Consider the following 12,412-nt stretch of genomic DNA (forward strand, 5'->3'; position numbering starts at 1 on the left):
GGAGGAATGAAGTTCTTGGTGAAATAATCCGTGAAGGATTTAATGTGTTTTTTTTTTTGCTTTTTTCTCTTTGTTCTTTCAGAAGCTCGGGAGGCCTTCATAAAACAATTTTCCTTGCTGGAAGCATCCGCAGGCACACTCTTAGCCCAGCTGCATGGCATTACTTCCACTTTGAACTGCCGCATCAGCATGACGGAGGAAGAGGGGAAGGAGGAAGGAAGCAGGAGTGTGTGTCAAACCTTCACTGAAACTATGTTCACGGTCAGAGCGTCTCACAAACAGCTAAAGCAGGCAACACTGGACCTGGACAACATGGTAGGCGAATTAACCATATTGTTTCTTCAACATTGTGTTCATGGTCCACATAGTTAGAATGTATTCCAGGTATGTCATTGCAGCTATAACGTAAGGGTTCACCCAGTCCACCAGCAGGCTGATATTGTCTGTAACACAAGAGATGTTTTGTCCTTATTACTGGATACTGCAGTTTACTCCTTTTGGTGGAGCTCTTCTGCATAGATCAGAGTTCCCCCAAGGCAAAGCAATATGTCTTACCCACACCTCCACCACCCTCCTCCCTCCTCCAGCTGCCTGGCAAATTCCTGCTTCCAAAGGAAAATCCAAAGACTTTTTGATGGACGCTAAAATTAACAACTTCTCACCATCTCACCAAGACGCTTTGCAGGAATCTATTATGGATGCTGCTGCCATGTTATTCATATTGTGGGAGATGAGAGAGAGCTTGTTTTGCCAGTGTTTAACTCTCTATTTCAGATTGTGTGTCTGTGTGCACGCAGGCACATTGTACCTCCGTAGCCCTTATCACTTGGGTAAGCCTGAAGCGGCTGCAATTTAATTCCATATTAATAAGCAGAGCAGCCATCCAAAATGAAGAAAAAATGCAAGAGTGTCAATTGGTGATTCAGTTTTCCATTTGTATTTGCATTTTCTCAAATGAAATGTCACTCGGGGAAGAATTCAGCATTTGACTGTACACACATTACATTCATCAGGAGAAAACTTGAGGGGATTTATTTTGAGGGAGTTTTTTTTCCATAAGCGCCTGCTTTGAACCTTTTAGAATACATATGCTGAAGCGGTTCATGAGATGAGTTTCACTATTTGCAGAATTAAAGCAATCCACAGGACACCATTTTCAGCCTTGCCTATGACGGCAGTGCAGAAAAGCATTTTAAATGGAGCCAAAGCGAATCTAATGAACCTCTACTCTTTATACAAATCTGTGCCCAGATTTACAGAACCGCTTTCACACAGATGCTACATTTTCTGAGCAAACAGCACAGGGTCTAAAGAAAAACTCTCCACTCAGCTGATGAAAAATGCCTTCATGATTAGATCAAGACTCGAGTTCACGTGATGAAAATCGACATGTCAAAACAGTCTGAAGTCTCTTCAAGGCCGGACCTTTCATTTCTTTTTTCATCTCTCAGGCCTGCTCAGCATGTTGCGTTCCCTCTCTTCCTTTTTCATAGATCATTCCTTTTGAGGTGGTGTCAGAACCCAACAAATGGAACAATTTGGTCAACGACTCACAGGCCCTAATGAAAAGGTAAGACAGATCAATGGACCATTACAAGAAAGGACCACTGAAGTAATCTGTGGAACTTCGTCTCTCTTTGCTTCTACTTTTAGCTTGTCTCTGACACTGGGGGTTAAGCCATTGTGAATCGATGCCCTTGGCCACTCAGAGTACCGGTATGCAGCATTATTATGTGGTAGTTACAGCAATCTGGACTGCAGGAGGAAGTCGTTGACACCGAAATCCATTTCATCTCTCCTCAGGCGGTTGTAATGCTCTGTTATTCTCTGTTACTCACTTCGTTATCCCCCCCCCCATCCTTTGTAGCCACAGAGAAACAGCAGACCACATTGAGGCCATAGCCAGCAGGGCGGTAAGAGCCTCGGAGCAGACCTTCGGTTTCCTGATGGATCTACTGCAGGACAACTCCACGGAGGAGTACATCAGGAACCTAACGGAGCAGTGAGCACAATAAGGACTCCAAACACACGCCCACCCAGACGAGCACAAGAGAGAATGTCTCCCATTCACATAAAGCATCCTGTATTGAAGAATCCCAACAAGCTGCATGACTCCCTAAATGATTGTGCTTTCGCAGTATATTTCTAACAAAGTGCACCTATCCTTGTATAACAGCTCGAGGTCCTCTTCTTCACAGCAGCCTTTCAAAGCACATTGGAGTTCAGGAGTAAGACATTTAGCCACAGGGGGACAGCTTCTCTCCACTGTAAGCCTATTGCTTTCGTGGATTTGCCGCACGCTCGCTGCATCTCCTAGCGTGTGATTGCTCTGAGGATTATCCTGAATGCCAGACAGAATGATGCAAAAAGCCCTCCGGTGGCCATGAGGAGAGCAAGAAGCGAGCAACTCAAAATTGATTACCCCCTTCTAACAGTCGTCAGCTCAGTTCAGGAGAGTTCTGTTAATCTCTGGAGAGCTGCTGTATGATAGTGTGTGTGTGTGTGTGTGTCAGTTTACAGGATGTGAATTGAGCAGTTTATGCACAGATGGGCAGCATGAAATTGTATTTCCTACACATATGTCCCCATGCGTTAGTACTTCAGCAGATCAGATATATATTTTTTTAGGCAGGACAGCGATCCAATCAGAGAAATGACAAAAGAATCGAACCAGCCGCTAACAACAAGCATGTATTACAAGGCTACATACCGCTGTCACTAACGGGAGTTTAGAAATGTTTGTTCGAGCACTTAAAATGGCCCATGTTAACAATCAACGTCATCCTTTATATTCAGACAGCAAACGCAGAAGTAGTGTGACATTAAACCACCGCGAAAGTGTGTGACTTTCCTCTTCAGAAGGAGTGTTTTTATACTTGTTATACTTAAAAAGTATTCATGTAACACTTATTTTACTTGCAATGGAGTATTTTTACATTGTTATGTTGATACTTTTACTTTACCAGACCTTTTGCCATATGGGTTGTTTTGAAAGGAATGGATATCATTACAGCTGTGGAGGTGATACAAAATGGCACTTTAACATCTACTGCTCTGTGCCTTTCGTGAATTCGTCACGCTTTCTTTGTCAAATGCTGCCTTCCCTTTTAATCCTCTTTACTCAGTTATAACAAGCTGCCTTGTCTTGTTCCCACATGTATGTTGATTTAAATATGGCACAGCATGATGCTTTTTAGGTTTCTCTTTCAAACGCCATATGAAATTGAATATACTGAATGAGTCTGCAGCATTCACAGTTATAAATCAAGTGAACAGAAAACATCCTGATGTTTGATAGTGTCCATTACAGTCCACTATATCTTACAGCGTTCTCTCTGCTGTCTTTTTCTCCGTCTTATATCTCAGAATAACACAAATGCAGCAGCAGAAGGAGAACCTGACAGCACAGGTGAATGAAACTGTGGCCAAACAGCTGGACGTGGAGGAGGAAGCTGCTGGTTTAGAGCTGGCGCTGGGTAACATCACATCATCCTTACATCAGTTGGCTCTGACAGATGCCAGCCCGTCACGGGAGCCTCAACAAATGCAGCTCAACCAAACACGTCCAACCAACCGTACAACAGAGGTCAGCTTGGACAGCACCTGCAGAGTACAAATGGAGTTTCAAGCATTATTATGTTACATTATAGACCCATGAGTGGATCATTTAGTCCAATTAAAGTTTGATAGCGGCACATATTATATAAGAAACACATCTGGGACGTGGAATAGGCTAATATACAGATACACGTATTTCATTTTTTGAAGAGTGGGCAGTTACCTCCACATTTATTTTTACATTTGGCACTGAGTAGGCACAGGAGAGAGGATCCTGGCAGGATTTGTTGCTCATGGGGGTACATGTTGTTCCAGAGGACGGTGATTAACCACCACAGCCTCTCTGAGCAGACAAAAAATTGAAAAAGGACACAGAAATAGGCCAATTTGCTCTCTGAAAATGACTGATTAAAGGCAGAATGCTTTGTAAAACTGATAGAGAAAGCAAAATGGGATTTGTTTAATAAAAGCATTAAAGTTGTGTGTTGTTTGCTTCCTGTTTAGTGGGGCGAGGACCTGCTTAAACAAAATGAAGAGCTGGACAAGCAAATTCAGACCCAAGACAATCTCATCAGTAGGATCAGAGAGGAGGTGGAGCCTCTAAAACAGGCCGCCAGTAAGAAACTGGAACTGCTGGATGACATTAGTGAGGTGAGTAAATATACCGCACATGTGACTTCATGTCTTTATACTTTGAATGTATTTTGAATTTGAATTTGTGATGCTTGGTGTGAAGTTTGTTAGCCATGCTAGCAGCTCTGTGAACAGCTCTGTTCACTGTCAGACGGATTGCCACGGCATTTTGTACAGATATTCAAGGTTCCCAGAGGATGAAGTTAATGAAGTACCACTGTGAGATTCACTTTTGTAGTTGAAAATGAAAATTGAATTTCCAACATTTTAATTGAATCATAAATCCCATTTAACATCTGGTCAACTCCTGGAAGGATTTCCGTCATACTTGTTGCAGACGTTCATGTCTCCCTCGGGACGAATTGCAATGACTATCCATTTTGCTCCGTCATCAAATCAAAATTTCAATTCGTGCAATACTTCGCATGATTACCAAATACCTGCAAAACTTTTTCATCAGCCTCTTTGCTAATTAGCATATGTTTGCATGCTTACTAAGGGTGACCCTGAATAGTCGACTACTCGAGCTACGGAGCCTGACTTGACGACCAATCTCGCAATCGAATCTCCTCGTGGCGGAAAAATGTGGTTATGAAACAAAGGATCATTCCATTCAGGCTATATGGGGGTGATGAATGTCTGATTTTACAAAGAATTGCTTGGTTTCTTCCAATAAATGTGGAATAAATATCAGCCTATCAATAATACTGTTAATCAGAATTTGAAAACAAATCATGTGCTTTCAATAAATCTCCTTAGAGTGTGTAAATAAATCCCCATGTAGACTAAGTTGCACGATCCAAATAACAACAATATATGGCGACTGTTACAAAATCAAAGAACACATTTATATTTCAAACCACTCGCATGAGAACGTAACACTATCAGAGAGCTAGATGTGTTTTGAATGTATGAAGGAGTCTCTTCAATCAGCAGGGGGAGGCAGGTAGAAACAACTTGTTTCTTCTCTCTGTGGATTGCTGCAATGGTGGGAAAATGGAATTAGGGCCAAAAGTCCAATCAACTACCACAAAAACAAGCAAGCAGGATACGAAACCGTGTCTGTCGCTCTGTTTCAGCACTTTGGACAGCGCCACATCTACACACAAACACAACACAAACCGCGCCGTCTATTATCTGAAACAACATTTTTTTGGTTTTATAAATTTTCTTTCAAATCAATGAGCAAGAGAAGAAAGCTTGCAGACATTCGCATTAAGCACAAAATATGACATCACAGAGCTGCTAGCATGGCTGTAGACTATGTTAATGCTGTCGTCTCCTCGGTTCGCCTTGATATCAGCTTTGAATACACTTTAGCTGAGGTCATGTTTCGTCTTACGTGTCTTTCTTTCAAGCTGCAAGCTCGCGCTCAAGGGGCAAAGCTCACGGCGTTGTCGTCCGTGGTGACAGGGAAAGGGGTGGAATCCGACGCCATCGCCCTGCACAGAGAAGTAGAATGTGAGTCTCTTCCTCGCGTCGCTCTATCTATCTGGCTTGTTTCTCTTTTCACTCTCTTCGCTGTCTAGTCTTGCAATGTCTCCAACTGAATTATTCCACTCAAATTGAAATGCCAAGTGCAGAGTCTGAAAACAAACACAAGAGAAACTGAAATCTTAGGATAATAAATATGTCATCACCGTTGTCTTTTTCCGAACTTTAATTTTGCTTATTTATTCATGATTATTTTATTTAATAGAAGAATACCATGGATTTAACATTCTCCGGGCTTTAATCCTACTGCCGGCCTTCTTCCCGATCTCCACCCAGACATGGTGAGGGAGTGGCCCCGTCGGCAGGCCCAGACCAAGGCTGCAATGAAGAAGGAAAAAGCCCTGGAGGAGAAGGTTCTAGCTGATGTCAGGAAAAAGGTCTCGCAGATCAAGAAGATGCTAAAACCAGCGCTGGAGAACTCCAGCCTCTCCAGCAACACCACAATGGAGGCGGAACAGACGGCCCATGCTGTGGCAAAGGTATGTGTGCTGTTTGTTTTGTTTAATCTAGTGTCATAACAGGGATCAAATTTGTAATTCATCCAATTGGTGGTTTGATACCTGGCTCCTCCTGTCGACATGTTGAAGTGTCCTTTGGGCATATCGGATGGGATAAAAGCATTCCGTCCTCTTTCTGTGTTTGCGAGTGTAGACGTAGGCTACTTCAAAGTTTGAGCCTCATATCTCCGCTCATTACAAACCATCTCTCCCTCAGAGCCTCGCTGCAAGGCCCGAGTGTAATGCAGCCGCTATATTCAGCACCTTCTATCAATGGGACAAACAGCAGACGGAGTGCCATTTAAATCTGTAAACACAATATGAAAGGCATTGAAGACAATTCTAGGGCCGTACCGAATCGTTGGAAGCTTCATAGCTTTATTCATAACGTTTTTATTCAAATTTGAAAAACTGCACATCTTTTTTCTTTTGCATGCCCATTCATTCTGTTTGAATACAGCATTTCTGCACGTTTGCAGAGAAAGATCAGTCAACACTGATATTAATAGTCTTATTTGTAGAATGAAATGCCAGTGGCGGCTGCATAGGATTCCAGTCGTGTGATCCAAACATGTCCAATAACTCCAGAGCTGAGTGACACATGTAATCATTTCCAAAATTCACAACATGTTTTTATCTGACACAATATTCTGCTTCAATCCATATTTGTTGGCGTTCTACCTTTTCCACTTTGCTGAATCCGCCATTTAGATAGCGACGTGCCAGGTGCAGGCACATCACCCAGATTATGGGCCATGTAAAAGTTGAGTTGGACACGCCCTAAATGCACTCGCACCATTCTCTTTAGACCGTGCGCTGTGGTTTATTTAAGGTCCTTCGTCTTGCTCTGTAACTAATCAAAACATCTTCAATATTCGGGTGTCGTTTGTCTTTCCTTAGTTCTATTTTTCCTCTCTCTTTGTGTGCAGGAATCCAAAGCCATTCTGACGCAGGCCAGGCATACCAGGACTGCATCTGCTCACCTTAGCTCCCATATAGACGCCGCTTTACAACAGCTGGCTGAGCAGGAGATGCTAGCTGACACAGCCAACGCCCAGATCATCTTAGCGGTACCTAACACAGACATATATACATTCAAACAGCAGAGTCTATGCTTACTGATCTGTTCTTCCCGTGTGCACCTCATTTCCAGCCTGACGTGTCCCTGAACAGCGTTATGGAAGACATGGAAGCAGCCAAGCTCCAGTTAAAGGCCTATTCTGTTACACTAACCGAGCTAATCAGCAAGATTGGTAAGTCACTCCCTTATAGATCATCTTCACTGTTGGCACCTTTTTAGCCTTCCATATCTATAAAACTCGTTAATCTTCATTATATCTTAAATGTCAAATCACTAAAGAGCTCTTTGCTTTTTAATGCCTCATTTAACATGGAAATATTTCCCAGATTGGTACCCCCATGATAAAGTAAGAGTAACTGCCGTTCATGTTTTCCAGCAGCGTTTCCCCTGTGGGTAAATATCAGTGTGTAAGAATCATTCAGTGGCGTCTTTCTGACGTAATATTATCTGACCTGTTCATTCAAACACATTTCTTGTATCATGTTTTGTACAATCTGTTGAATTAAGTATAATGACAGGGACCTTTCACTCCGTGGTGCTTATGTTAACATGATTGAGAGGATAATGACCAAATCACTGTAATTAGGTCATCATGGCTGATCCCCCGCACTTCAATCACTGCTGTAGGACCGACGCTTACAAACCACCATCGAGCAAAACTTCTGACGCCTCCATCTGTGGTTGCCTCTTTCTCCAACTGTCCTCTCTCTTGCATGTCCCGAACAGATGGGAACGTGCCGCTGGAGCGCTTTGACCGGATCTTGGATGAGACAGCGCGCCGCCTGAGCATGCTTCGCGGGAGTGTTGAGAGCCCGACGCTGGGCTCGAAGATCCAGAAGCTGCAATCGGCCGCGAAAGAACAGCACAGCAGGATGTCCTTCATTGAACAGGACTTACAGGAGATCAGGGAGGAGAGAGACAGTCTCAGGGACATCACTTTAAACCTGCCTCAGTCATGCCCCCAGGCCACAGGTGCAGGTAAAGGCTAGATACTGTAGATGACAAGCATTGGCTCATGATAAAACAGCTGAACATCATAGAAGTCTGAGGATTTTCTTTAATAAAAAGGGGCTGGGCCGTTTTTTTTATTATTATTCTGTTCAAAAGGGTCAGTGATATCCTTAAATTCTTTTATTTTTCCATCTGTTGCCCCAGGGTACGTTTTATTTTACCATGTATTTTGTTAATAAAAGGGTCTACGGTCATTTTTTATTATTCAACTTCAAAAAAGTCAGTTTTATCCTTAAATTCTTCCCTTTTTCATGCTTTTGCCCGAAGGTACATTTTATTTTACCACCTTGATACACTCACACACACACACTCCCACCAGAAGACGTGGATTCTCCACTGTCTCCTATGATTTACACCTAATCTTTTTTTTCTCCTTAATTTCTTTCTCCCACTCAACAACATCAGAACTTTAATTTCACCGTGAATAATAAGCAGCCGTTCTGAACTGCTGGAGTGCCCTGTCAAGTTTAAAATAATGCTGATTTTCCTTTTGTGGGGGTAAGAGGTGAGTCTGAGTGCTCCTTCAGACTGACACATTCATTTACACTTGAGCTCTCTTTCATCAGCCTGGCTTAATTAACAATTAGTCCCCTTGGCCTCAGTGGGGTTCAGGTCAGGCTTCAAGAGCACACAACCTGTGTTTGGGATTCTCACAGTGATACCTCTCTGTTTTTGTGGTTACTATCAAATGGTCAATGTTCCTTGTCTTGGGGTCACGGTCTTGGTCACACTGTCTGACTTCTGATGACCAACATGTGAAAGCTAATTACCTTTGTATTGTGAATATGGCTCATGGAGTGATGGTTTACCAAAATACACTTTTTTCCTGTTTTTAATCATGTTGAACAACTGATCAGGAATCAGATACAGACAAATGGTCTCATCCAACCAGTTCCAGTTAGACATCAACATCTACTTCAACATCTACGTACAGTATGTAAGGCCTTCACATAGAAACCATTGCAAAATAAAGTATACTTGAAAAAGGCCATTTTGCACATTAAAATGGAAATAAAGGAGCTGCTCAGATTAAAAGCTAAAAAGGATCGATGATAGTTCAAGGAATTCTCCAAAAAAAAGAAAATAATAAATTAAATATTCAGCCCTTCGAAAATATTCTTGCTGTTTGTGATATTTCAAAAATGTAATGTGGCCGACCTCCAGAAGGACATCAGAGTTTGATTAACATATATTAACTCACATCTTGTTTAATTTCCTCGAATAAGAAGATCCTTACCACTCTCATCTCTGTACGCTGAACGTGAAGCTACACCTTTTGGACTTTTTGCCAGCACCTCGACAGCTCACTAATCAACATGTTACATCCTATTTGCTGAATCTATAAAAAAACAGAGTGTAAAAACCACAACTCTCCAGTGTCATATTTAAGTGTTATATCTCCTTAAACAAGATAGGATGTTAATTAGACCCTCTTACACATAGACTGGTGGTTTACTCTAATTCAATACTGTACAACATTTGTAATCAGCGTTTACCTTTTTGAAACACCAGAAATGAAATGTGCACAGCCGGTTTCTTTTCTTCGACACATCTCAGGCCGATGCGCCGTATGTTGTACAAGTCAGTGAACAGCAGTGTCTCTCAACATTCACGGAAATTCATCATCAATGCAAAATGTAATTTTCAGTCCGTTTAGAGGCAAAGTAGAGACGAGTGCCATTGCCATATGAAAATGAAATCCAAATTCAAGACTGGTGAGAGGTAAGGAGATGGAAAATGGCAAAGTTCTTAAGACCATTGCGTTATTAAAATATTCATGCTTCGTAGTCGTACTGTAGTAAACATTTCTGACGGGTTCCAAAAACACAGACGATGTGCGTGTATTGATTCATATAGCTGACATTGTCTCGATTTTTGGTAATTTCGGGTCCAACTGAGTGGATGCATCACCTGCTGGACTGCCGTTGAGCTTCGGTTTCAGATGTTAGAGTCAGTAAGTCGTCGGCAACGATATCGTCGAAGGTCATTTTGGCTCCACATATTTTAAATTGATTGAAATTGCGAGAAAGCCTTTTTAACGACACCATTACAGCTGTATTGCTGTGGCACAGGGAAAAGGTTTCAGCAAATGTCTTTAAACTTGAACGATTCGTTCGACAACAAACAGTTATACTGGAAAAGAAAGACGGTTGTGTCTCCCAAGTTTCATTTCTTTACCTCACACATCTCAGATCTGTTACTTGGAGTTCTCATTAAAGGAGTTAAAAGGGGAAGAAAAAGTTTGCTGCCGAACAGTTCGAGAAGAGAAATGAGTGCATCAGAAGAACTCTCACTGATTATGATGCCACCTATTTCAACACTTACAGAATACAGTAACAACAGTCTTCCAGCCTGTAACGTGTTTCTATCAGTGTTGCTTCCTGCTAACTTTCAAACCGCATCTTCGTCTTTCATTCTTTGATGAACTCGTCTCCGTCGTTCTGCTGAAAACACAAGCAGTTGTATTCTAGTGTCCGTGCTGAAGATGTAAAAAGCATGGCACCAACAGCAAATGTTAAGGATTTTAAAGACAATAACTGTGTTTTGTCACATGTACATTTTCCCTAGAAAATGATGTGTTAGGACAACAAAATTCTGCGTTAAAATGACAGACGCTAAAGCAACTTATAATGTGCAGCTCCTTGCAAAATCGCTGTACCTTTAGATAAACCTAAGAGCTTCTTGTCTTTGGGATATCTTTGGGGCTGTCGATGTAAAGGTAAGAATGAAACACAGACAGTATACATGAATAAATATGCTGTTTGATTGACCGAACAGTATTTTAAGACATTGTAGGAATCAATCTTCAATCAATCCCTGTGGAACACCCCCACCCATAACATTTCGACTGTCAAAGTTTTATATTTGCACAAATATGAACTCTGGTTTTGCCAAAAAAAAGTTTCTCCCACAGAGAAAACCCATGTCCATAAAAGGGAATCGCCACGAGCATAAAACGTAAGAGTTGGTTGAGTGATATTGAGCCGAGAGCCAAACAGAAACTGGCAGTGAACCATAGATGCTATTTGGCTATCCTGGTGTGTGTGTGTGTGGGGGGGGGGGGGGGGTAATTACCAGCCACTCCTTGACATCTATCGGATACATCAACCTTCACGCTTCTCCCCTCGTTTCTCAACATGAGCGCTGGCAGTCAGACAGTATGTTGGATCTCTTTCACACAGCTACCATGTGCTGAGGATAGATTGCTAGAATGAACAAACCTTATACCTTCCCGGGGAAAAACATGTCGATGTCAATTTAGCTGTTTTAAAACCAACAGAAAACTGGTAATGCCACAAAAAAAATAGCACAGAAGCCAGATACCTGACATGGTCTGAGCAGGCAACACAAGTGCAAATCCTCGACATCAGAGATAGTCGCTGACACGCCCCCTACTGCGCCTCTCGTCCCACCTCACAGCTACTCATCAAATGAGTTAAGGAGAGGAAACTAAATATGTGACCCTGTGTGTGACCCTAAAATATCTTTTCCACCCAAAACCATGACATGCCCCACGTCAGAAAGAAAAACTGAGCCGCTGTCTTCCTCATCCCTGTTATTTGCTTTGGTATCGAGCAACAACACAGTGGCTGTGAGTGTGAGCATGCTGTAAGTACGGACTATAGATTAAACATAACAAGAGGAAAACTAAATGTCAGATGAGTCTTGAATATAAGTCCACATAACTGCAGAGGGATTTGTGCTGTGACTCACCTCTTCAAATCATGTAAACATATGCAAATAAATGCTTTTCAGTTGCCACCAATGCATTGTTATTTGTATATAAAAACAGAAATGTATTTTAAACCCTGTCTCGGGCATATGTCTCCTTCTTGCAGCTCGTTATCTGCCCCACAAGATTGTATTATTTTCAAAACATTGAAAACAATAAATCTTGCTTCATTTTACTGCAGAGCGTCTCTGCACTCAAAACATGCTGCAGTAAATTCCTCACCTTTAAAGTTCTGCACAAAAGCTGTTCCAAAATGTTCGTATATGTGTGCTGTTGAAACCAAAGCAAATTGACACAGTTACAAAATATTCGTCCTTAAAATATAATAATTCTGTGTGTTGGAGTGGTTCCACTCATGATCGTAATGGAGGAGTCAGGACTGAAAACAGATCATCTTCTCGCATT

General features: G+C 41.9%; 1 protein-coding gene across 1 annotated transcript in view; it reads left to right on the top strand.

Moving 5' to 3' along the window:
* Positions 1-9,602, top strand: part of lamc3 (laminin, gamma 3) — an 89,090-nt gene extending 79,488 nt beyond the window's left edge. The window contains exons 19-28 of the mRNA XM_079289946.1: positions 83-315; positions 1,494-1,570; positions 1,868-2,002; positions 3,367-3,586; positions 4,063-4,209; positions 5,550-5,652; positions 5,962-6,164; positions 7,112-7,252; positions 7,336-7,435; positions 7,990-9,602. Coding sequence (XP_079146072.1) covers positions 83-315; positions 1,494-1,570; positions 1,868-2,002; positions 3,367-3,586; positions 4,063-4,209; positions 5,550-5,652; positions 5,962-6,164; positions 7,112-7,252; positions 7,336-7,435; positions 7,990-8,252 — 1,622 coding nt within the window. The 3' untranslated portion in view covers positions 8,253-9,602. The remainder of the gene's footprint in view (positions 1-82; positions 316-1,493; positions 1,571-1,867; positions 2,003-3,366; positions 3,587-4,062; positions 4,210-5,549; positions 5,653-5,961; positions 6,165-7,111; positions 7,253-7,335; positions 7,436-7,989) is intronic.
* Positions 9,603-12,412: the final 2,810 nt, after the last annotated feature.

Source organism: Melanostigma gelatinosum, assembly GCF_949748355.1.
Source record: "Melanostigma gelatinosum genome assembly, chromosome: 18".
In the NCBI taxonomy this organism is placed as follows: Eukaryota; Metazoa; Chordata; class Actinopteri; order Perciformes; family Zoarcidae; genus Melanostigma; species Melanostigma gelatinosum.